This window comes from Amblyomma americanum, chromosome 1 (genome assembly GCF_052857255.1).
Source record: "Amblyomma americanum isolate KBUSLIRL-KWMA chromosome 1, ASM5285725v1, whole genome shotgun sequence".
Classification (NCBI taxonomy): Eukaryota; Metazoa; Arthropoda; class Arachnida; order Ixodida; family Ixodidae; genus Amblyomma; species Amblyomma americanum.
In genome coordinates this window covers 378,566,680-378,593,511 of record NC_135497.1, presented here as the reverse complement: position 1 = coordinate 378,593,511, position 26,832 = coordinate 378,566,680, and the positions used below count along the sequence as shown (strand labels likewise).

The 26,832-nt window shown below is 45.7% G+C and overlaps 1 protein-coding gene across 1 annotated transcript; it reads left to right on the top strand.

The window, feature by feature from the left end:
- Positions 1 to 3,588: 3,588 nt before the first annotated feature.
- LOC144101403 (uncharacterized) lies at positions 3,589 to 26,832 on the top strand. The gene is made up of 5 exons (XM_077634556.1): positions 3,589 to 3,652; positions 3,707 to 3,847; positions 20,542 to 20,686; positions 23,963 to 24,116; positions 26,473 to 26,832. Exons 3-5 carry the CDS (start codon positions 20,683 to 20,685, stop codon positions 26,636 to 26,638), a joined length of 324 nt encoding a protein of 107 aa, XP_077490682.1. The 5' UTR covers positions 3,589 to 3,652; positions 3,707 to 3,847; positions 20,542 to 20,682; the 3' UTR covers positions 26,639 to 26,832.

Here is a 26,832-nt window from a genome sequence, read left to right as displayed (position 1 = left end):
TCTGTGTGCAGTTTCACGGCAAATGAGCCAGCGGTTGAGCCGGGGAAACTTTTTAAAGTCTTCACGATAAAAACGCACAACACTGTATATATATATATATATATAGATATATATATATAGATATATATATATATATATATATATATATATATATATATATATATATATATATATATATATATATATATATATATATATATATAATCAAGACTCGTTATGCCCAACTTGTTCTGTGGACAGTTTTTACCCCATAAGCTGCTGCCACAGTGATTTTTTTTTATAACATAGAGTGGTATGCCCATACAAAAGTAGACTCATGAGTTAACACATATTAGAGATTCTACACTGTGAACTAGCCGTGATTTAAATGTGGCAATGATTCTTGATCGTAATCGCGTTATACCATGTTGTCACAACCTAAACCAAAAATGCTAGAGGAAGTGTTCAGTCACCCATGCATCGTGCAAATATTTATTGCTGACAAATATCTGCACAGCGGGCAGGAAATAAAAAGAAATGATGCCCAGAAGATACATCTGCACTGCACACCCATGTTTGCACACAAGTCACAGAGTGCCGACGGCCACTCGTAACCCGAGCACACTTAATCACAAAATGTATTGAATGGAGCACCAAGACGCCAAAGGATGGCTGCGTTGCTTTTGTCGCCGCCGAAAACAGTCCGACGGCTGTGCAGCCAAGGTCGTGTCACGTTGCACACACGGCAGTACTCGAGCACATTGCCCGCACGAATCTCGGTCAAAGTGGTAATGAATATGTAGCAGAAATAACGTCGTGTGGTCGCGATCACTGCAACCATCGCAACGAATGCGTCTAGCTGCGCAACGTCACGATCATTTCAGCATTCGCAAAGCACGGCGTCTGTCGTGAGCTTTCGCAGGGGAACATTTCGCTCCCTTGACGTAAAAGCACTAGCTCCGAGGATCGCAGTCACGTTCACTACGCGGACACTTGTACTTTGCTATGCAGCTCATGCACGCACAAGAAATTCACCATGAGCAGCTGTTACTCGCCGCTGTCCGTGATGATCCTCGCAGGAATTAGGAACGCTTGCAGCAACCACAAACAGCTACATATAAACACTTCGCGACACCGCCAACGCGTAGGTCTTGCGTCGGTTTGAAGAGGCGCTCTGTCAACTCCATCAGCGTAGATGATTACAGACTTCAGCTAGGGGAACTGCCGCTCGCCACTGTTCCACGCGGTGAAGTTCGCAGTCTCTCTAAATGTTCATAATATCAAGATGTGGCCAATATAATACGCTTCGCGACATCGCTGCCACTGCCCAGACCTCGCTCGCCAGTTCAGTCGACGGACGGCCATCTTGAACCGGCACGGCAGAAGCGAGGCGGAGGGGCTGGAGACGTCACTGACGTCACGGAAAAAGCCGCCAATAGCTGCAATCCGGTTGCCGGCCGGACCCGCTCGCTTGTCCAAAAGTTGAAGTTGACCAACTTTCCATCCGTTCGCCGGACGAGGCGGATTCGCCAGGCCCTCTCGCCAAGCCGGCTTGGCTGAAGCCCTAACGCGGCCACCGGGATAAGGGCGGCTGCGAGAAGGGTCGGGCAGCCGAAGCGGCCTTTGAGATTCTTAGGCGAAGCCATGGTTGCTAATCGTCGGAATCGGAGAAGTCCATCTGGGCTCTATCCTCTTCCGTTTTTTCGCCTCTTTCTTTGGAGCAGCGGTAACTCTCGACGAGGGCCTGATGTTCGACGAGGAGCGCTGACGCTTCGGTTCGTCGGCCTCTTGCCCCTTCTGGGATTCGCACACGCTGGTCGCTCGGGGGCCCGGGCGTTGTGTCTTTGGGACACTAGGCCACCCTTAGCAGGAAGCCGGTGAGGGTGGGGAGAGGGCAAAGAGGGGCTTCAGGAGACAGGTGGGCCCTCGCGGTCGCGCTAGGAGGCCAGGAGCACGCGAGCCCTGGCGACCTCACAGGCCCAGGCCACCGTCCGTCGCCAAAGAACATGCTCGACCTTGCTGAGTGATTTATAAGGAGTGAAATAGTCGGGAAACTGGGTAGTGTAGTGTAATTTTGTGGTATGTCTTCATGTGTACTCTGGCACTGCGCAGAACGAGGAGAGGCCGTCCACCGCCCGGTCGACGGGTCCACGGGCTTAATGCGAGTGGCCGAATTCCCAGCATGTCCGCAGTGCGCAGGGACCCAGATGAGTATAATGAGCCGCTTATGTGCTACAGCACTGTTCAGGACACGATGTGCTGCTCTGTGATCCCGCTGTTTTGAAAATTGGGTGGCGCGACAAACTTCTTTTCAGCAACAAGTGGGCCTTTGCTCCCGAACAGACACCAATACAGCCACAAAGAGCATTCGAATAATTCTTACTGACTGCGAAACTTGAATGGAGTCGTCCTCAGTGTCGCTTTATTAAACGCGCACATTATACGTGGCCACTAGGGGCATAAGAAAATCAGTATTTTAGAATACGACTGGCAAGCGAATAGTCGGCTTCGAACATCGAGTAGAATATTGAAAAATGAAGCCCAGATGCAGTTATAAGGAAGCATCTTTAGCTTCACATGATGGAACATTTATTTTGAAATAAAGCAGTAAATACTAGACGAAAAAAATTGCTTTTGGCGAGTAAGCTTTCAAGATGAAGCACAATTCTTGCTTTTGAGAATTATGTGATTGTCATTATATAATGGGAATAGGCTCTAACAGAGGGCAATAAATATTTCTTGTTCGACAACGATAATTTTATTTATAAATATTGCATGAAATCCTAACTTCTTTCAAAAAAGAGCTTAAGATTTGAAACTCGGGCATGTGGAGATATCGTGCAGGTTAGAAAATATAACACTGAAGAAGTTCTAAGCCTACAGGACGCTGCACGAAGCAGCAGTGTTGCTGTGTGGACTCCGGTGATACTCGCCTCTCTCGACCGCGATAAAAAGATGGCTGTGAATGTTCTCGTGGGTAATCATTTGACAGGAATATTCCTGCCATTTTGAGTGATTGGAGTACATAGGATACAGAGTTTTAGAAACGAATACGAATATTCGGTTTATATTATACGATTAATGTCCAAAACCCTCTAATAATCCTGCACAGCTAATGACCTGGTATTATGTATACTACGTGCGTAGCCGCCTAGGGGGGGGGGAGGGGGGGTATCCAGTTACGCCGGAAGACAGAGAAGATAGAGAGGAAGATGTTGTGCAAAGCGAAAATAGCCCCCAGAGAAATCATGGGCTTTTTTCAACTCCTAGCGAAAAACGCGCATCTGATGGCCAACCTCTACTGCCTAATTAGGTTGGCTTAGATGCTAGATGTTCTGCGTTTTCCGGGTGAGCTGAAAGAATCAGGTGAAGAGGAAAGAATAGTAGACGAAGATAAATTCGAGAAATCCATTTGCTTCTATCGGGGCTCCCGTAATTCAAGCACTAAAGGAGAGAGATTAAGGTATCTTACTGCATGATTTACAGAAAGTTGTACCATGTGCAGCAGGGATTACCTTCTAAGATTTCATCGGCACTTTTCTGCGTCCGCGGCGAGTTTTTTCCACTAAGCTGTGAGCGGCAGTGAAGAAAAAGACCCTGTTGAAGCGCGCGCCCCGCATGCAACGCTAGCGCAGGTCGCTGGAACATTCGGTGGAATCTCCGCTTCGGCAAGGTAAATTCAACTTTAAACCGCACGGCCCCTTGCAGGTGACCGTATCTGCTGCAGATCTTTCCTATTGGAGGGCCTGCTCCGTTTGGTGGCACCTAGTCCTGAAGGCGCTGGGCAACCGGTCGACTGTGGCGGCACTCTGTAGCAAACCGCCTTTGGAGCAACAGACTCTTTGACGTCTTCACCCGGTGTTCGGAGGTGAGAACCAGTTTTCAATCGCACCGGCATAGTACTGGTATTTATGCCTGCCCGCGAGAATACTTCAAAGAATGTCTGCTCAAGGCTAGTCTTTCAGAGCATCAGACATGAAGTGAAAGGTCACATTGTCGAGATTACTTGGTTTAGTGGTTACGTCATCGATCTTATCCATGCTGGGGCACAAAAATTTCGAATGCTCTGTCGTCCAAGAATTTCATTAAACTGTGTTTTGGAACCATTGTTGCGCCTGCAGACTCTTGCATAATACGTCGTGATGACTCACTAAAACGAAATAAACCGAACTGTTTCTATTTGATATGTATGAGTGGCAATAAGGTGACAATGAACTTTATCTGGGGGCTCCACCTGAATTGCATAAAACCTGAAGACATTATACATTTGCTCACTTCTGCTCCCATGTGGCCCGCGTGCTTATATGGCCCCTTTTAAGGCTACCATGAGCAGTCAGCTTGAGACGGAAATGTCATTGCACTTGATGACAGTAGTTTGTGACGAGTGTTATCGGGCGTCGTTTTAATGGAAATAGAGCGATTCAAATATCGTTCAGGATCGCAACTAGTGCTTTAGTGCTTTTTTTTTTTCGGCCCCGTTAAGACGTGGTAAACACTGAAGAAAACCTAATACCTTGTGAAAATGTGTTGTGGGTGTTTTCAGAGGTACTTGCTGACAGTGCACACTTCTAGCTGCAAAACTCGGCGGATGTTAAAGAACCCCAGGTGGTCGAAATTTCTGGAGTACTTCACTACAGCGTCGCTCATAGCCTGAGTCGCTTTGGAAAGTTAAACCGCCCTAAACCAAATCTAACTTCTAACAGGAAAACAGCATCTCACTGAATTGCTCCTTCGTGCTTGGTCAGCAAGATGGCACGGGAAACCGCCTCATTTTTGCAGTTTACTGTGGAATTGAAGCATTTATGACTAGCAGAACGTCAAGCTGAGTATAAGTTTCCGTTGAGTATATTGTCGTTAACAACCGAAGTTAAGAAATACCACAAACGTTATTGGTCGGCATCAAGGGTATTCCTTGTCAAGAAGGGTATTCCTTGTGATCAGCTGGTGTAAACTGAGAAAAAAGCGCTAAAAACAAGCACATTGCTCAACTACACAGTCGCTGCTTGAAATAATGAGGGTCCTGTGTGCATACTTTTCCTTTTGATGTTGCAGTAAATGTTGTTTCTTGCCACCCATGAGAAATACAGGATAGCGCTTAAGTCTGCTTAAGAGCTCAAATGCGAAAACCTTTGGATGTCCTATCCTTCTCCCTCCAATTTTCATTATTTTCTTGTTATTCTATAACTTTTCTTTCTGTTTTTGTTTATTTTTGTTTTGTTTTCTACTTTCTAGTTTTATTTGTTTAATTTTTTTTTATTTTATACTTTTTATTTCACTGCGTATATATTTCTTATCAACTGTTTCTTAATCAACTTTTACACTCTATTTTATTTACCATACAACTTATGATTAATAGATCGTGAGTACAACTTTCGTCCAGAAACTTCCTTTTACAACTCCATCCTCACCACTCATCAGCAAAGAAAGGCTTCCGCCTTAAATTGCTTTTCGCTCTTGTGGCGCACGTGCGTAAACAAAAACGAATGACGTGGAAGAAATGGGCGGCTTAAGTGTACTCAAGGTTCTTCTTTAAAGTGATAAACAAACTTGAACAACGAATACGGTACTCCGTAATACAAAAATTTGAGCGCAGTTTTATTTTGCAATTATAGACACAGAAAAGTTAGACAACGCTCAAGTTACTCTTGGGATTACAATGCGCACCCATTGCTGCTTTGTCGCACAAGACCTCTAAATTATCGCACTAAACAAAAGCTCCTGACTTACATAGAGCCGCGCGGTGCGACCTTTGCCCGGTGGCGGCATTCTCTCTCGCGTTTTCTGCCCTTTGAGAACGCGTTACGCCGTGTGTGTCTCATTGTTTCAACGCGCTAGGCTACTGCGCCGAAGTACCCGGTTTCGAACCCGGCCTCCGCTAGAGATCCTCCTGTGGTGGAAATTATTTCGGTGTCCTGCACTCAGGGCCGGATTAAGAAAAATAGCGGCCCTGGGCTAATACGCATGCAGGCTCCCTTTCAATATACTAAATTTCCCGCCTCCCCTCCACTGTCGCCTGCTACGCTACTGGAATTCTGCCATGTTTCATTTTAATTCCACCAGTGAACGACATGGAACGAAGTGCGATACGCGGGATTATTATAATTGTTATTATTATTTAAAAACTTGCTTGAAACGTGTGCTGTTGTAAACACTAACACATATGTTCTCTTTGTGATTAATCTGTATTGTTTTTTCAGCAAAAGCTAGGCTTTAAGGCAAAGTTTAGTGCAGTCAAGACGAACAAGAACGTAGAAAAGACAACTCAGCTCAGAAGTCGATCCTTCTGAATCTAGGCTTTGTTTGCATCACTAAGTTTAATCCCGTGAGGAGACGCATGGTTGTATCCAAAACATTGCTTATTAAAATTCAAGCATCAGACTGCAGTAATCGTTATACACGTTACTCTTTAAATATGCAATAGATATATACAATACTTAAGGCATTACAAACACCAAAAAAATGCACTAGAATAGAGGTGAAAATAACCGATTGTAATTAGAAAACATTATTTGAAATTATGTTCGTTAAAGGTAAGACAAGCAAGGACGACACCAAATAAACGTGGCACTATCAAATACTAAAAAAACACAGTTCCTTAAAATCATGAAAAATGTCACAAGAAGAAAAAACAAGAGACGAACGACAAAGATTTGTATATGTTGAATCACACTGCTCAGCGTTTCATTGGCAACGTGGAGAGTGGGAGGCAACACAACGTACTTATTGGAAATATTCATGTATACCGCAAAGAGTCCTCTTTTAAAATGGCATCTTTCGTGCCTTCGCTTTGTTGAAATCAGATAGTCTGTTCGAAGGACAGATCGTGGAGGAGGTCACTTTCTGTGGACATGATAGCAAGCTCGTTAACCTTGTTGTCAAGGGGGCTCGAACACAGGCGATTTTTCATCAGCGAAAACTTGTAAAACGATCGTTCGGTCTCTCCGTTTGCCACGGGTGTCCTTAAAGGGAAGCTGAATCACTTTTTAAAAAAAATGAGTTCTCTACGTCATTTTGTAGCTTTTATTCCGCTGAAACAGAATATCTCATTCAAAAAGAGCGGAAATAAACGCAAAAAAATTGTTCTAATAATAAAACGCGCCCCATCGCCTCAGGGCGCCGAGCGAACGCCGCTCTTGCCCGCGATTGGTCGGGACAGTCTTGACGTCATCCACGGGGATCTCCGATCGGCACCGACGGCGTTGCTGCGTAGCGCGTTGCTTCAGCGGGCTTTTAATGACTACGTTTTAGAAATTATGAATAATTCAAGCAGTGTTGAACAGTTTTGACTTTCACCATGCATGGTCGAGCCAGCAGCAGCTTCAGAAAACGGCGGAACCAACTATCGACGCCGCGGAGTGCGCCGGCAGCGAGTCAAGTCGCGACATTTTCACGTGTTGGAAATCTCGACTGGATGGATGGGTGGATGACAGCTTTTATTTCCACCGGAAATGGAGACCCCTTGCTACTCACCGCCCCCGGCACGCAGGCGTGGAGGGCGGGGGCCGGAGCCTCCGTGACTAAAGCCTAACAAAGAGATTTTGTCTCTTCGCGGCATCAGCCGCCAGGCGGATTGGCTTGTTTCAGCCGAGCGGGTTCTTCGCTGCGCAGCAGGGCTTCCCAGCTTTCTCTGCTATCAATATCTTCGTCGACTCCGGTGTAGTCAGCGCATTCCCATATTCTTTGTTTCCGGGTAACTGTGGAAACGCCGGACTGTCGGAATCTGAACGGGAGCGCGCAAACCTATTCCGAAATCGTTGAGAACTACAGACTAAACAGAAAGCTGGTGCCACCGCCTGATAAGAAGCTAAGCAATAGAGAAGCTACCGCATGGCGGCGCCTGCAAGCCGGAAATTTCGTTGCTCTCAGTGCTGCTCATCAAAACTAGTGTGCTGCGAGATATAGTTGCTGCTGTTGTGTATCGAGATAACGAGCAGAATAACTTGTGGCAGATATATGCGACAACTTTGCCGTTCTGACTCAAGGACAAATTTGTATGAATTCGGACGCCATTGTCGATCATCAGCCATGACCAAGCGCTCATGAATGAAAATGTTTGCTTTGCTTAGGTATACTAGGCTTATATAATCGGTTTTTTGTTCAGTTAGGTGCAGCTGCATGTGCTGCGCGCTGATGAAAGATTAAGAGAATTGCTTGTGCTGCCATAAGGCGCAAGCAATCAGGAAAAAGCAAAAAGGCACACAGTGCGTAACGAGCTCAAAAAAGTTCAAGACTGTGTGCCTCAGCAAAGCATTGCTGGAAGTGGCCTTAACTCAGCGTCGATGTGAACCAGCTGGAAAAGGCAAAGAGCTTACAAACAGCTAAGAAAGTAATATAACGAAAAGAGAGATATTGCAGCACATATTTTGTGCAGGCAGTTTCGGCATGCTGCGTACCACCAGATTGTCTGGTTAACGTGAAAGAGGCTGGGGGAGAACAACCGACGGATTCTACCAAGCTCTGTGCTGAGCGCTGTTCTAAAGGAGTGCCATACCAAAACTGGTTTATATACAGGCTTCAAGCATTACACGGAACGCTGGAACGAGAGAAAGCAAACGGCACTGGCAGAAGGTTGCGTTTATCTGTCGTTCGCCAAAGCGCGGGCCGCAGCGGAGCAAGCGCAGCCGGACGGCCGGCCGACTCTCCGTGAATGGCGTCACTTCCGCCAGTTCTCCGTCTCTGCCGTCCCCCCACCCGGCGCTTTCGGAAGCGACGAGGGCGTGCCGGCGGCGGGTTTTTAAGAAGCGATTGCAGCTCTGTTTCTGGATATAATGGGAAAAAAAAATTACACACATGATTTTCAAGGGCCTTTCTTCCCAACCACAGCGTTTCATGCGATTTGAAAACTGTTTCAGCTTCCCTTTAAGTACATTCGCAAAGCAACAGAAAGTTCGGAAACACATCATTAAGCTTTCTTTTATGCAGCAACTTCATTATTCACAGGGGACCATTGTCCTGTCACACAGAGTGGTGCAGAAAGTTCGCAAACTGAACGATTTGAGCGGAAAATGCTGGCTCCAAATCGTTTTTCTGGGTTTACACATACTTCACAGCCTCTTGTGCCAGAGAGGCCTCGCTCCCAACTTCTGTCAGCAATTTTAAGAACCCAACCTTTCGCAGAGTTTAGTGTAAGCAGCCTTTCGCACTCGCAAAGCGGAGCCTAGACTGTCAAGTACAACATTGTAGGTCCCCGCGATGAATTTTTTCTACCTTCTGCGCACTATGCCTTATTCCGTCCGGGTGCTTACTCAAAACGATGCGTTTGCCCTCATCCTGATAACATAGATTGGTACTTAGCGTGCGTTCTCTCTCTTCGAAGGTATCAAAGAGAGGTCGCAGAGAATTATCAAAGCGTTCTAGAGAGCTCAGCAGGTCTACAGCAGTTGAAGTGTCTAGGCCTAGTTTCTGAAGTGCTACGCTCGTTTTGTCAAAGCGCTCCAAGATTTCACTCCAGAATTTCGCCATGAATGACGTCTCTAGTTTTGTCATTTTCTTGAAGAGAGATTGCGCTTCGTTCCTAGTGTCATCGTTTTCTTCCTCCTTCTTTGACATAGCTTCAAGGCAACACAAGACTGCATTGAAATGTTTCACAATGGCCTTACATGATTCAGCGTGTCTTGACCACCTGGTCTCAGAGAGACTTTTCATAACAAGCTGCTGGCCAGTTCCGCCCATGCTGTCCAAAATAGACCTCCATCGCTTAGGTGAGGCAACAAAGAACACATACAGTCTCTGAATTACAGTGAAAAATTTGACTGCCTCAAGGCAACTCTCAAAGCTACACGCGCCAACTAAGTTCAGTGCATAACCAGCACACGGAACGTAGACTGCCAATTCGTTCAGGAGTTTTATTTGAGCTTGCAGTTCTTTGTATTTTACTGACATATTACTCGCATTATCATAAGCTTGGCCCCTAGAATCATAAATTGAGATGTCATTGGTCGTCAAGAGGGACATCACGGTATCGAAATTATACAAGCCGGTATGCGATTCGATTGGAATCAATCCGAAAAAGAGCTCGTACACTTTCCCATTTAACTATCGTAAAAAAACTGACCGCTGAACAACGTGAGAAAGGTCTGGAGTGGAATCAACAATTAAAGATAAGTGTTTTGCGCGTTTCACTTCGTCAACGAGACGTTCCCTGACAGCCTTTGCCATATTCTCGATAAATTCATCACAAATGGTTATTGACAGATACGATAGGTGACCTTTTTGGTTGTTGCCATAGCTTTTGATGTGCTCCTCTAGAAAGGTATCAAACTTGGCAATGGCCTCAAGACTCCCATATAATTGTGCCATTTCTCGGTGAACAAAAAATCTCCTCACTGCCAATAAATGCTAGGTTGCGCTCAGCTACAATCTTAACTATGACTACGCGCTTTAACACCTCTGTACAGTAAGCGGTCTCAGTGCCAAGATGCTTACCTAGCTCCTTGTCAATTGTGCTGCTCGAGTTAGAGCGGGCGAGCTACGCTGCCATGCAGTTCCGGTGCTCGACGCTATTTTCATGTGCGCAAACCTTTTCTTCTGCTCTTTTCTAATCAGAAAAGCCGTGCGTAGTGAAAACACTGTGGTTGCTTGAAATCGAAATTAGTGTACACATGAAACAGTAAACGGAACCTTTGGACTCCGAGTATATTAACCAGTGTCGCTCATACGTCTTCCCATTTCCAGCCTTTCGCACGAAAGGTGAGGTGACATACAGGGTTTCTGAATTTTATATCGCCTTTCAGAAGACTGAAAATTTTCTGCCCCATTTTGAAAATACAATGGCCCTTTCTCAAGGCATACACTCCGAAAGCTGTCAGCAATAACGTCCGGCCACTTAATAGGGTCACTTCGGAGAATCTCGCACACTACCTCTTCCTGGGGAGGTGTCTGTACTTGTCTCTTTCCGCAACGAGAAGCTGTCTCAGTGTCCTCTCGAGGCACACTTTGCGGGTGGTAAACATGAATATATGAAGCCAAACTAAGAGGAAACATGTCAGTCGGTTCTTGGAGTGTTGTTTACTGGCGCTCGTCAGAAAAAGGATGCTCATCGGGGAGGTTTAACACCTATTGATCAGCAGTAGTAGAAATCGGGCATGGCGGACCGGACACCTGGAGCTCTGTGGCAGGGGCTCGGTGGAGTAGCATAGACGTTGCTGACTCAGGAACCGGACAGGACTCGGTTAGCGTCGGTTGCTCAAAAATATGGACGACCGAGGTTGGCATCGTTTTCGCAGGATCCACACAACCAAGATGAGTGAAACCTTGCGTCTTGTTGGGAATTGTGGTGATGGAGTTGGCAAGTCCTCCATAGAAGTACAGTCGGTACTATTGGGAGTTTGACACGGACTCCGGGTAGAGCGATCATACTGCTCCGCGGAAGCTGCATTCAGTAGGTACTTTGACATCTTTGATAGCTTCTTTTCGCACTCTTCTCTCTCTAACTTCGCCTTTCCTTTAAGCGCACCACTTTGATGCCTCCGACCAAGCATTTTCTCATGAATGGATGCTAATTGTTCACCGCACTGGACACTTCGTCAGTCCGACGCGACCGCTGGTGTCCAACGGTGGGCGTCCCGTTGTCTTGCGCACGCTGCCTGGATGATCTGTGGCTGGCTGAGAGTGCGCGTCCCCCGGGAGCTCCTCAGCGGTCGGGCTTCTGCTACCTTAACCGACGGCTCGGGGTTGGATCGCAGCCCGTGATCAACTTCCTCTCATAGACGCGCGCCGCGTCTTTCTGTTACTAGCGCCAAAGCAGGCGCTCACATACGCATAGAGTTCCTTCAACAAATTCTCTCCTTCTCCGTACACACTCACTCCTTCTCCCGTTTCTGTTTCGCCTTCCTATTGGCTAGGAGCAATCGTCTGTTCTGGGAGATTCTCGATTTTTCTTTCGCCCCGTCGACGCCGAGCGCGAGAACGAAGTGAAGAGGGCGACTACTAGCGCGGGCCAAGTTACGCGCCCTCCGTCGCCTCTGAGTCATCTTTTTCTACTTCTTTCTGGAAAGTTTGGCGGCCAGTATGACCTACATTTTCCGTCTAGCGTGCGCGAGGGTGCGCAGCCACTAAGCTGGTATGAGCCCTGGAGACAGGCCTTTGTGTCCAGCTCTCCAACTTCCCCCTCCCAACTTCTACAACCCTATCCCGAACAGTGAACATTCCATGTCCCACGGCACGCGGAGAAAAGCACGTGTGACGTCTTATTTCCTTTCCTGCCTAGACTCTTCCATCAGACTCATCATCACCTGCTATCGGACTCATCCTGCCCCGCCCATGCTACCATCACGGTAAAGAAAAGTCGAATGGGAGGCACTGTTGGGTACTGCAGCACATCCTTTCTATGAGAAGGACAACGGCAGAACTATTTGAGAGGTGGAGGGTGGCGTGGTGGTGACGTGAGCCAAGAGAGATTTAGGTCCTCATCCCATATTACATGTTTTAGGTATTTCCCCCTTGCCCCTCCTCTCCAGACAGCACTGGACCGACGGACTGACAGGAAACCACGAAAACTCTTCCAAGCAAACGCACCTCGCTTCGTAAGAAAGAGGGCCCCGCCGGAATGGCGGGGGATTGCTGTTTTTGCTGCTCGACAAGCGCACCCCAAATGATCAGGCTAATGTATTCTGTTACATTAGGCGGGGGCCCCGTCTCCTTGTTCTGGATTTCTCGCATCATACATGTCGCTCGAAGTTCTGTTGCCCATGGTTCCATATACTAAGCAGGTTACAATAAATAGGCCCCTTCTACTGTCCGAAGTGAGGCCCTGGGCTGCAGCACCCTTAGCCCCCTCCCCTTAATCCAGCGCTGTCTCTATGGCTGCACCTTTTTCTCTCTCTTTTTTTTCACTCCCACCTTCTTCCCTTCACACATGTAGAGGTTAAGGTGTCTAACCAGACATGAGAAAGTTACGGCGCCTTTCACTTCCATATAACCAATCTTTTTTGTTCATTGCTTCAAGGTGGACGCTGAAGCACAAAAGACGTGTCTTCATTTTTGGCGGGCCACGATGAGCGTGGCCCGCACAATCACAACACCGCGTGCCCATTCCCATGTCAAACGGCGTGGACTGATTGCAGAATCATCACTGACTCAAGTTTCGACCAGCAGTTGTGAAGTCTTGTCGTACAACCAAGGGGCCAAAATTGCCTATGAATCGCCTGACTTGGAGAAAAGTAGCGTCATATATGTGTGCTGCCTGAAAGGGAAGGGTTGCTCGGGTATCTTCCTCCTTCCGCATCTACTGCTGTCACTATGTGCGTCTTTGCGGTGCACTTTCTAAAGCGTGACGGCTATCCGCAAAACGCGCGTAGGAAGTCATTACGCAACAGCCGGTGCAAACTGAATGCGATATCTCTCGGCTGCTCCCGCTACAACTTCCTTCTCCAGTTTCCACTTTACGCTTCTACATTTCTTCCACCGCTATCCTGTTCCTCTTGCTTTTCATTCTCGCCCTCCCTTCGTTATGACCCTACTCTCATCCTTCGCCGTACTGTTCGCTTTGCTATAGCTCTGCCAGTTGCCACGACAAAGCGCAAGCCAGCAGCGGGTGGCTAAGATCTGCTGTCGAAAATGTTTTAGCGCCAGGAGCCGCCAGCGGTAGAGTAGCACAGCGCCTCTTCGATCTCAGCGATGCACAATGGCTTTTGTCAATGCGACAGAGCTGCACTGATTTTCTTTATAACTTCCCTTGTTGCGAGCAACTACATTCCTCCGCTGTAAACCCACACGCGGTTCGGTATAACGTAATCTCCTCTTGTGATTTGAGGTCAAACGCAGATTTAATTTATGCATGTGATGCGACGAATATATTCGGTGAGCGCTGGTCATCGAGCGCTGCCAGGTTGTCCACGCAACGCCATCGCCTTACCGGCTGGGCGAATCGCTCAGAGTCTCTAGGAGCCCTCTTAAAATAACACAGGCGCTGCTCCACACTAGCACTTGCAGGTGGCTGCGGTTCCATCACACCTGTTCAGAAACCATTGACACTACTCCGATTCAGGAAGGACAGACGGACTGACGGATAGATGAATGGATTCAGTAGAGTGTTGAGCTGGGCGAGTCGGTACATGATTGCGGAAAGAAACGAGCGCAAAATACGGAGACAGAACGACGCTAGACTATCCATCGATCTATCGATCGGATGGATGGATGGATGGATGGATGGATGGATGGATGGATGGATGGATGGATGGATGGACGGACGGACGGACGGACGGACGGACGGACGGACGGACGGACGGACGGATGGATGGATGGATGGATGGATGGATGGATGGATGGTGGATGGATGGACGGACGACGGACGGACGGACGGACGGATGGATGGATGGATGGATTGATGGATGCATGGATGGATGGATGGGTGGGTGGGTGGGTCGATGGTTTGATGGATGGATGGATGGATGGATGGATGGATGGCTGCATGTATGTTTGTATGTACGTATGTATGTATGTAAGGACGGACGGGCGGGCAGGTGGATGGATGGTGGCTGACCTTTTTAAATCGATCGGTGGTTCAAGCCCCATAGCCATTACTTGAGAGACTTTCCTATTGTCTTAATTTTAGCCACCAATCAGATAACCTTCCCTTGGTTACTTCTACTCGCTTAAAATCTACTTTTCCTTCAGTGTCCTTAAAACCGAATGCTTTTAATAAATCAGCCCCGCTGCTTTACACTCAAGGTGAAGCCCTTTACAGAAAAGCATCAAGTATTCAGCCGTTTCCTCCTCCTCTCCGCACGCAACGCACAACATGTCCATCTCATGGTACATCTCTATTAAACAGCGTGCGCTAACAGGACGTACACAGGAAACTTGGAGAGAGAGGAAAGTTTCCTGTGTACGTCCTGTAAGCGCACGCTGTTTAATAGAGACGTACCAACTAGCCCGCCAGAAAGTTCTCATGGTACCTGACTCTATATGCTTTAGTCCACAAAACTCCCGTCCAGGCCTCAAACAACAAAGAGCTTCCCCTACAATCATCATAGATATTTTCTTTGGCAATTTCTTGTATAAAGATCCTGTATGTTTCCAGTGCCGATTTCGTCAGCGTTCCTGTTTTCCACGGAGCTCTCTCTGTTTATTTAAAGAGAATTGAACAAATCTACCGCAGTAAAAGTCTAAAATGATGCATTAGCACGCACACTTGCATCATGGGTAAAGAACGGCAGGGTTTACGCACGGAAAACGGAAACGTCCCGAGTTATCCGAATTGATTGTGAGTCCGACCTGGATAAGATGCGCAGCGCAACCGCCTCTCCCTGAGTGCCTACGGCCTGCTCTTTTTGTACTTGTCTGATTATTTTTGATGGCTGCTCCTAACGATGTTACCTGTCCTTCTGGCAACAGTTATATCAGTGTTCTGCATTGCAACGCCCAAAGTGCGCGAAAGAAAAACGACGAACTGGTTATTTTTCTTGCCGAATTCCGTTTCAAGTTTCATGTTATTATGGTTACCGAAACGTGGTATTCTTCTACAGCTGATGTTTTGAATCTCCCGGGATACTAGAGTTTTTTTCTGAATAGGTCCCACCGACGTGGTGGCGGTGTACTACAGCTGGTATCAAAACAGTTCGCATGTGCTGTGCAGCCAGACTTATCTGAAATTAATGCTGATTACGAGGTTATAGCAACTCAAAGTGAAAATAAGTTGTTTGCTGTCATTTACCGACCACCTAATGGGAACATAAACCGCTTTTTTAAGTTTTTAGAAACGCTCTTGAATTTCACAATTACAGATAAGCTGCAAATCATTATAGGTGGTGACTGTAACATTAATCTGTTGGGTAACACTGCTGCCTCGCGTGAATTTCAAATTTTGCTTACTTCTTTATCTTGTGGCAATGTCATAACAGAGCCAACACGAATCACCGATCATTCAGAGAGCCTTTTAGATGTATTTGTGACTAATAATATGAGTGACTGTGTTAAGTCGGGCCGAATAATCACGGGACTAAGTGATCACTTTCCTATATACATGATCTACAAATGTAATACATTTCTTAAGAGAAAGATTAGCCACTCCGATTCGTACACTGTCAGAGATATAAGTTCCAGGACCCTAGAGGTGTTTAGGAATGAAATAAGCAGTATAAAATGGAGTCCGGTTTTTGCGTGCCAAAATGCTCAGCAAGCATATGAAATATTTCTCTCATTATTTAAGTCATGCTATCACACATGTTTTAGGCTGAAAACTGTAAACAAATCTAAAAAGTTACGCAAGCCTTGGATGACAGATGAGTGCTTTAAAATGATTAAGAGAAAGGAACAACTATACGCAAAGTTCGTGAAGACAAGGAGCTTAGATGACCTCTCAGCTTTAAAAAAATACAAAAATTCTGTCACAACCACGTTGCGTAAAACGAAAAATGTGTATTTTGAAAACTTATTTAACAATTCAACTAGTCAGACTGATGTTTTATGGCGCGAACTTAACAAAATATTGAATACTGGCACACGCAACAATCAAGTACTTCAACTAACAGTAAATGCTAAAACACTAGAAGGGAAGGACCTAGCGGACGAGTTTAACAAATACTTTACAAATATTTCCTCAAGAACACTTATACAAGACAGCGCTGAAATTAAAAAATATTTAGGTGCACCCAATCCTAAATCTGCCTTTTTTGAACCGACTACTGATGAAGAAATTTACTCTACCTTTATGTCCTTAAAGAATAGTAAAGCCCGGGACATTGATGATCTTGAAATTAAACCCGTTAAATACGTCTTAGACCTGCTGACTCCAGCTCTTTGTCACATTTACAATACGTGTTTACATACTGGTACCTTTCCAGATATTATGCAGTGTGCAAGAGTGGGAGTGATATATAAATCAGGCGATCAAAATAACTTTTCAAATTATCGACCGATCTCAGTGTTACCCGTTTTTTCCAAAGGTCTAGAAAAAATAATATGCAAGCGAATCAGCAGTTTCTGTGATAAGCACAAGCTTTTATCTCCACAGCAATTCGGGTTCCGTCGAGGTATGTCCACTGAATTAGCTTTGTTGACGCAGAAGGAATTAATACTTAGAGGGTTTGAAAATAACAAAATGACCCTAGGTATTCTGATCAATTTCTCGAAAGCATTTGACAAAATTGACCACAAAATTTTATCTACAAAGTTAGAGCATTATGGATTTCGAGGAGTTTCTGGTAACCTTCTCAAGTCATATTTAAACCACCGTAAACAATGCGTCGTGATTAACGAAGCTCACTCTTCCCTATTAAATGTCACTTCAGGTGTGCCGCAAGGCAGTATACTCGGACCGGTTTTATTTAATATTTACATAAATGATATAGTAAACACCAGCACACTTGCATCTTACATCATTTATGCAGACGACACAAGCATTTTTTTCCAGTCAGCCAGTATTGAAGAACTCACTGATTTCGCAAATGTTACACTTGAAAAATTCTCTCAATGGACTCAAATAAATAGTTTACAAATTAACGTTGCTAAAACAAGAGCCATATTATTTACTCCTGTACAAAAGGTTATCAGTCGGGATATCGACATAAAACTCGGTTCCGAACAAAAAAAAAGTCGTTAAAGAAATAAAAACATTGGATGTGACGTTCAATCAACATCTAAACTGGAATGCCCACGTGGAACGCGTGGCGGGAAACCTGGCAAGAGCTTGTGGCGTACTGTGTAAGTTTAGAACGATGCTTCCGACTAAAATTAAGTTAATCCTTTATAATTCAATTTTCGCTCCCCATATTAACTACTGCAGTCTTGTATGGACGGACACAACTCAATCCAACCTTACCAAATTGATGCTATTACAAAAGAAAGCAATTCGTCATGTAGCAAATGTCTCATATGACGCCCATACAAGAGAACTTTTTGCTTCGTTTAATGTACTCCCCATACACCACATACATAAACTTAACCTCATTATGAAGTACAAACACAGTGTTCAAACTAACAACGAAACTTTCCTCAACTTATGTAATTTACATCGACCTTTAGAAGTGCCCTACATATTCAGAGACAGAGAACACTGGTCTATACCTTCTTCCCGCACTAATCAGGGTCGGCACATGCTGCAGTACCACATGCCTACATATTTGAATTTCCTACAAAATAAAAATATAGATATACATAACCTTAGCAAATACAAGTGGCAGAAATACCTTATTCTTGAAGACATATGAGTTTAATTATGTTTCTCCGACACAAACTGCTTTTGTATTGCGGATGTATTGTATCTTTTTATCATCGTCTATTTTCCTGCTTCTATTATGTGAACTGGTGTACACCCGATTATATTTGACCCTTTGGAGCTGTTGCGCGATTTTTTTTGTTTTCCTGCTAGATATGTTTCTTTCATTTTCTGTGCGTTGAATTGTAATCTTCATATGTATAAATAGTCTGCGACGAGTTAACACAGATACATGTTCATTTCTCACATCAAAACTATTTCAGATATAGCACCTGTCTTACTGCACATTCCATTGCATACTTTTTTTTTTCTTCGCTGGTTCTAAGTCCTGCATGTGTATATATATATATATATATATATATATATATATATATATATATATATATATATATATATATATATATATATATATATATATATATATATATATATATATCTGTGTGTGTGTGTGTGTGTGTGTGTGTGTGTGTGTGTGTGTGTGTATGTGTGTGTGTGTATATATATATGTAATAACGTGACAGTCTGTTGGCCTTGTCAATTAGGGGTGGGAGCCTCGTCAAGCTACTGAGTTTGTGGCTTTTTGCTCCTACCCTAGCATTTTTTTCTGCTCTTCAGGACAAAAAAATGCTGAATAAAGTTGATTGATTGATTGATATATCAACCAAAGTAAGACAGTTCAGGTCAAGTAAAAGCATAGAAAGTCAATGTACACCATGCAAAACCAGGACTGATGGTGCTAGCGCACGATAATTCGTGGTTATCGCCAAGCTAAACTGCCCGTAATTTTTTGCTTGAGCGTCTACGCACTACCCAAAGGCAGAGTGTCAATTCCTTACAATGCCTACAAGAAATTTGGCTCATGAAATCAGACTCGCGATTACGTGGTCACACATCTCACCGACAGAAATCAACCAGAAGATGTGTCTGTTATTTGGGGAGGAGTTCAACTTTTCGTTTTCTGGCACCTCGTACAAGGCGCAGTGAGAGATGAGTCAGACCAAGGTGGGTAATCTACTGCTTTATTTTCATAGTAAAACTACAATGGTTGGCTTTGCCCACCCCATTGGCGCAGCTTTCGTATACCGCAATTCCAGCGAAAATAGAAAGACACGACTCTACTGAACCCCTCAGAGTATGAATGGAAACATTCGACATTAGGGCCGCCAACAAGTTTTGATTTGACAGTGGAATATACATAATTGGTTTATATAATTGGTTTTTTTTTTGCGCTGCAGCCAGCTCTTTGAAACCTCATTGAGCTGAAATCGGACTTCCTTCCGGAAAGCAACACTTAGAATTTGGGAATTTAACACCCTTAAAGGTATAATTTCTATATGTTTTACTATACACTCTGATGTTCTGACATACTCAGGGCTGATATTGGATATCCGGACTGCTGTACCGCGGTTCCCTTTGGACCGGCGGTCACCCGTGCCGTCCCACCAGTGCCTCTTTGTTAGCACACCATACAGGGTGCTTCACCTAAAACTTTACACAATTTTTAAGAATAGGCTTTTTGAGTTAGAAGAGCTCTTTTTTTGGCGTAGCATTATCAGTGCTGTAGCAAATCGCGGCGACGGAGAAGACTTGCGCCTCCCCGTGTTTCGTGTTCGCCTCGTGCAGCTCGACTGCAGAAACTACGTCTTCCCCGGGAATAATCTCTCTAATAAGTAGCACTTTAGAACGGGAATACATAACGGTTGCACAGACAAAAAAATATTTGCTGGGAGCATGACTCGGGCCACCACCCTCTCATTCAGACAGTGCATCTTGCCCTCCCTCACCCCCACCTCATCGTGTCTTCTCTCCCTCGCTCAAGCTCACCATGTCTTTCCTCCCTCACCCTCGTCCTCACGCATTTTCTTCCGCCGATCCTCCCTCACCCTCACCTCACCGAGTGAAATCCTCATGAAGTGAGGACGCCCTCATGAAGGCTCACCCTCGTGAGGATGCCCATCTTTGCTCATTATTACTCATCTAAGCTTCTTTACAGATCAAAAAGATGCGGTTCTGAGAAACCCGTGCATTCACTAGACGCGCCTTTATTCTTGTTCAAACGTTGAGCCGCCGGGGCGGAGTGGAAGCGTCCTCTTCTCGAATTCCAAAGGCTCGATTCCCGGCCTACACCCCATTTTTTCTTTATTCACTGAGTGTGCGTTGAAACTTACGCATATATAGAAATATATTTACGAACATATCCTGCGCGGGGTGCGCACATCTACTACGACGCCGACGGCTTTTCGACCAAATGAGCTCTATACTCTGTCGCGTAGAAAGGGAATTTGCTCCCACTGTACGTATCTTGATACCACCTTTGTGATTTCTGCCTACGAGCGGGCGCTCATCGTCTCAAGGACACAAAGTTAGCGATAGAACCCCGTCAGAACGCGTTTTCTCGCGTGCAGGACATAGCTGCTCGGGCCGCCACCTGCCCACTGGCGATCCTGCACGTGATAGCGGAGCCCTCCTGCTCATAGTTCACGAGGTCTTGCAACATCAGCGAAATTGCACGAGTGCAGCCTTGGCCTGAGGATCTCAAGAATAAGATGAGTACGTGTATCAACCTGTTCTCTTCGACGAAGCTGTTGCGTACACGTTAGCATGACGCAAAGGTTTTCATGTAGATTAGCGAAGATGTCATTCTGGGGTATACAAAGCGCGCTTTAACGCTTGGAGCAAGGGCAGGATTAGTCAGTCAGCACCGTCGCCTGGTAAGGTTATCGTGCATTGTTTCGCAAATAAAATATGTATGACTGTTTTGACGTCTTTCGTTTTAATCATTGCTTTCCTCCTTGCGCCCCGTTGCGTATGAAATTGTCGGCAGCTATTAGCAACACAGTTGCTCTACATGTTGCCGTAATTGGAAGCTAACTCTTACATGAGTGACAGTCCGTTGTATATTGTTCTACGATTTGCATGCCAGGCGAAAGTAGCAGCGCCAGCGCAAACGGTCTCAACGTGCCTCAGAAAACCAACTTGTGCACAAGCCGGTTAAATGCAATTGTGCGAAGGGTCACGGCTCTTGGAGACCGTTCTGTTGTAGCTTTAAACAGCTACAAACAGCTGTAAAGGCGCATATGGCGCCGAGAGTGCTTCCCTGGCTTCGAAAAGGAACGGCCTGCACTCCCTTGCTCATAATAAGAGGGGAAGCGACTGAGCACAAGAACTCAAGAAATAAGACAGCGCTTGTTTATAACACGAGAAGCGTATAGACCAACACCAATCTACAACGTAAGCAAGATGCGGTGGTGGTGCTGTCTCCGGCTGGAGCGACTGGGGTAGAATTTGGGGGTGAAAAGTAGGCTTAGCACCCTTAAGGATACAAGGAAGCAAAAGATATCAAATAAGTTTTCTGATTTCACATTGCAACTAATATGGCGTTTCTTCGTGAAGAATAACAATGTTCATTCTATAACAGATTGTGAACGTATGAACCCTCATTTCAAAGGCGACGTATTTTTAAAACACCTACGCTTGGGAGTCACTCCTGCCTGTGTGTACAGAATGGGAGCGAGGCCATAGAAATTCATCTAAGCAAAACGTTTATATATATGTCTCGTTTCACAGAGTATCCATGGAAGTAACTCTTTAACAGTTGGTGAGTGCTTTGAAGAAGAGCGTGACAAAGTATAGTACATCCTTTCGAAGCTCTCTTTTTAAAGCCCCATGATACATGAGTGTTGTGAAGCTGAACATGCCCCCAAAAGGCGTTCTGTCCACTGGGTGTTTACCAAATGGACAGAGCTAGGCAGCCCGTCCTAGAAAGCTGCCTAGACAAGAATAACTTAAAAAGCTGTTCTTAAACGCCATGGCAAACTTACGAATTAAAACCACGCAGTGCAGCAGACGATTCCGCAGACGACACACCGGAAGCCGGTAGCACTGCTGCCATTATATCTTACTTCCCTTACCCTCCCCTCCTTCATGAAGTGCTTTGCTTCAGTCGGGCTCAGCAGATTATCAGCAGGCCTTGGAGGAGCAAGCGCTCTTCTTTACTGTACCTTCGTGCCGGGCTCAGATTGTATTTGTTCTTCTGGAATAATGGGCGGACGGATGGAAGGAATTAAGAAAGCAGGGAAGGAAGCAAGGAAAGAAGGAGGGAAGGAAGGAGGTTAGGAAGGAGGGAAGGAAGGAAGGAAGGAAGGAAGGAAGGAAGGAAGGAAGGAAGGAAGGAAGGAAGGAAGGAAGGAAGGAAGGAAGGAAGGAAGGAAGGAAGGAAGGAAGGAAGGAAGGAAGGAAGGAGCGCTCGCTTTGAAACGGGGTGTTGGCAGTTGCCACTATTTTCTGCTTTGTGCAGAATAACCATGTTCAATCTATAACAGATTGTGAAGGTATGAAGCCTCATTTAAAAGGCGATGTATGTTAAAAGACCTACGCATGGGGGCACTCCTGCCTCGGTGTACGGAATGGGAGCGCGGCCCATAGTAACGTATGTGAGCAAAACTGAAATATTGTTCTCGTTGCACAGAGTACTGGTACACATATATTATCGTAGCATTTTACAAAGATAGCTTAGAAATCGCGTAGCATACTCGCCATTATCTGGCGGTCTGCGCCGGCTCCGGCGTCCGCCTGCGTCACCTGTGTGTGTAATAACGGGGTTATTCGTCTCCTACGGTGCGCGGTTCGTTTTTCTTGCTGTTTGAGCACAGTCTTCAATGTAAACTTTCTTATTTTTTGAATCGAAGTATTTAGGATGGAATGAAGGACGCGCGATAGAAATGACGAACTACATGAGAAATTTCAGCAATTCCAGGAAACACTCAGCGGAGTGCCGGCTTTCGGCGATACGTCTAGCTTCAGAACACACATTTATCTTGGCATTTTACCAAGATAGCTTCTAAATGACAAAACATATTTTTTCACGCTCTTCAAACTACTCGCCAACTGTAAACGAACGGCCGCCACCATGGGCACTCTGTGAAACGAGAAATATATTTAAGTTTTGCGTACATGTGTTTCTATGGTCTGCGTTTCCGCTCCGTATCTCCAGGGGGGTGGGGGGGAGGGGTAACTGCCATGCGTAGGTGTTTTAAAACTACATCGCCTTTGAAGTGAGGCTTCATACATTCAGAATTTGTTACAGGATGAGCATGGTTATTCTTCACGAAGGGACCACATCGCGAATGTCGCACCGCGAAAGAAACTGGCCTAAAAAATTTCGACGCTTTCTGAACGGAGTTTATTTAAGTGATTATGAAGAACTGAAAATATTCGTACTCATTTTAAGTGATTGCCTCAGCTCCGTTGTATGCTATTCAACGGTATCGTAGCCTGGATCACTGAACAAAGGCTGCATGTTGTGGAAGGCTCTTAAAAACATGAAAGTAACTTATGCCCTGAGGCATATCGTAGAGAAAAAGACAAGATTGGAGCCCAGACTATCTTTAATTGCTTCACATAGCTTGAGGTACTCATGAGACGGCGCAGTTTGAGTAGCATGCGCTATTCTTCGGCTACTGCATGTATACTTATCAATTTTTTTGTGTTGCTAACGCCAGTTCCTGGATTCGTATTAAACGCACCATGCAGCTGCGATAATCATCATCATTTATAGCAACAACGGGTGAAGTTTCAGACCAGCAATTGTATTTATAAAGTTCTCTACGAGGGCGAGCCGTTTTCCAGGAAGACCACCAGAAGCTGCTATTAAGCTCAGGAAATACTGCGTACACACTTGTGGCTAATTCATAGCTAAGAGAAACGTCCATTTTGAGCAGGAAGTGTACAACAGATGCGCTTCCCGACATGTCTTCGCGAAGAATCTCAAAAAGGTATTACCGATTTTTATTTTCTGAGCGTGTGCGTATGCGCCTTTCTGCGCAGAGAGGCAGCGCACCCACAGTTTCGTGGCCCCCAACATGGAGAATAACCCGTTTGAGGACAGTGTCGAGTTGCTGGTTCGCACTATGGCAGCCAACAACAGGCAGGTTGCCACCGACCAACCTCAGCTGCCACCATCGAACTTCACCGACCCCTGGTGAGCGATTGACTGCCACTGACAGCTCGCCGGTCGCGATCGTCCATTGGCGGTCGATACGAAATCTGAGCTTACACTCGGTCGCAATATTAGCGGACAAAGTTGTCGCTACGCGAAATGGTCTCACGAAGGGCTAGGTTGAAATGAAGCTAACCGCAAAATGTTTAATTTCTTGCCGCAGGCAAAGTTAAAAATTCTCGTGGCGATGAATACGACTATTCCGATAAATTTGCTTTCACAGACACAGCTCAATATTCGGTCAGGTGACGCTAGTTTTAGGCTATGAAACTGCAAGAACAACTGGTACCACGTGCAAAATATTGTGGTTCTCTACCGGAAATGTTAAACAGTGCATCTTTGAACGGTAACCCAAAACTGCTGCGTTAAGCGATGATGTTGCAGTGACTTGAATCTAGATTTTCACAAGAAGCAAAGTCGAAGACGCCATTATTTTTAATAAAGCCATGGGCGGCTTCATAAGGAGCGGTGCAAAATCGACCGCGCGGCCGACAGCGTGGCGACGATAGTGCTCGAACTCTTCAGCCTTGATGGACCCTTCGTTCTCACGCGTGGGAGCCAAAGCCCTTCTTTGGCGCTGGAGTGTTGAAACGATGTCTTCAGTTTTTTGCTTTCACTCTCGCTCCCTCGAGTCCCAGCCATTCGTACAAAACTCCACTTTCCTTTGCCGAAGAGCATAGAAAGCGGCGTGTTTAAGGCAATGGGATATTCCTCTACCTTCAGTGCAAAGAGCTTATTAAATGCCACGATTTATTAACGGATGGATTGTCAGAGAGTTGCTTTTTGGCAGCTGCCCCCAGGCTCCCACATTTCGGGAGTGAAGGCGGGAGTATATTGGCCTCTCCCAAATATGAGCCAGGCTCCCATACTTCGAGGGAATACATCTGAGCTGGTCAGTTTGCTGCAGGCGATATTAATAAGCGCATCCACGTAAACCCGTCAATAAGGCCACGATATGTGGTGTTCGTTAAGGGCCTGACCACATGAATTTGTTGAAAGCGGTGCTGGGAGGCTCGTCATGATGAACTCGCCTAGCATCATGCATGTTCTCTCAAGTGATGGGGACTGTTTATAGCGAAACATTTTCGCGCTGGTAGCGTATTGCGGTCTGTCATTGCAAAGCATCTGGTAATGGCTGTTAAATTTGCATTCAAAAGCAGAAAATAAAACTTATTGCACCGTTCTCTCAGACCACGAGTTTTAGCGGTGTGTCATGGATAACCTGCCAGAAGTAATACATGTTTAGGGGAATCCCCTAAGGGGGGATTTGTAAAAAGGAAGTAAGTACTCATTAGCATCCACCCCCGCGCAGTCATACGGATGCAAAGGAAAGCTATACAGCTTTTACCGAAGCTCCGTAGTTGGAGAAAAATACATCTAGGTTCGGAGTTCGAAACCGGTTCCACCACTTCACCGGCGCTGTCGCTCTTCCCAGTGAGCTAACCCGGACCGCTAGCATGTTGTAGGGAGAGAGCGAGTTGATCAGTAACTCAAGTTGGGAACAGTAGGGGACAAATGTTTAGGTGAAACCTCCAAAGTGGAATACATTAATAATAAACGATTAATTAATCACTGGTCAATCATTAAATAGCCTACTAAGTTCTGAAGCATTCTAATCTGCCTTGGGGATTCCCCTAAGCATTTGATCACCACAGTTCCCACTTCAAGTTATTGATCTACTGGCTCTCTCTCTACCATACACTAGCCGTCTCGGTTAGCTCTGTTGGTAGAACCACTGTTCCGATTAGGTGGTGTCCGGGTTAGAGCCCCGGTCCAGTACATTTTTCTTTAGTTACGAAGTTTCTGTGGAACTCGTATGGCTACGCTTCAGTGGATGCCAGTGAGTAATTACTCCTTTATTAAATTCTACCGCAGTACCAATGCAAAGGTAATGGCTGACACTTAAATTCTTTTAACTTTTTTATCGTTTCTAATGATTTGTTACCTTTTGGAGTGCTATTTTCGAATTCACAGTGCTTTCAAATACTAATTTTAATAACTTACATCCCGTGACACGCTTGACTATTATGCTCTCTCCTAAGGTACCTTTCTCGCTTCTAACTCACCGATCCTCTGATGCGCTCTTTTTTTTTGCCGAGAACTACCGCAGACAAACACAGGCTGCCTTTTTTGTCGGAAAAGTCTCAGCAATGAGGATCATGTTGACATCAATAGCTCGACTAATACTACTTCCACTACGCCCCTGTGAAGTGCCGTCTTAACAGCGCATCCCAAAACTCTGGATCACTGTCTAGTGGCCACTCGCATAGTTCAATGAAATCGATATATGGTGGAATAGCAGATCTATGCGCAAGTAATAGTTCACGTATTATTGCAGCACATCATCATCCGGTCCGATCAATGTTCAGCCACATTTCAGCGGCACTAGGAATTCCACCTTGCCTGTGGACCTTGCTCATCGCGTTGCCTCTGCGCCGCTAGCCACCGCGGCTGACGGCGGCATCTATGAAATGGCCCGGAAAAAGAGGCGGTGTCACCGGTAGGCTTCGCTTCCACTGGGGGAGCAGAGTGAGGCCGCACTGTGAGGTGCTGCCGGGAGAGGTCATGTTCCAGGCATGGATGAGAACAACATACTCGGACGGAAACCGACGTCAACGCCTCCTTGTTCCCCCGAGGAGGCAACCGGGTGGAGGGGGGGTTGAAAATCGCACGCCTGAATGGAAGCCGTCAAACGACA

Bases quoted from the DNA above. Each gene is read 5' to 3' on its own strand.
- LOC144101403 (XM_077634556.1), top strand. The intron at 24,117-26,472 runs GTGAGCGATTGA...GTATTATTGCAG, and splicing joins TCGAACTTCACCGACCCCTG to CACATCATCATCCGGTCCGA.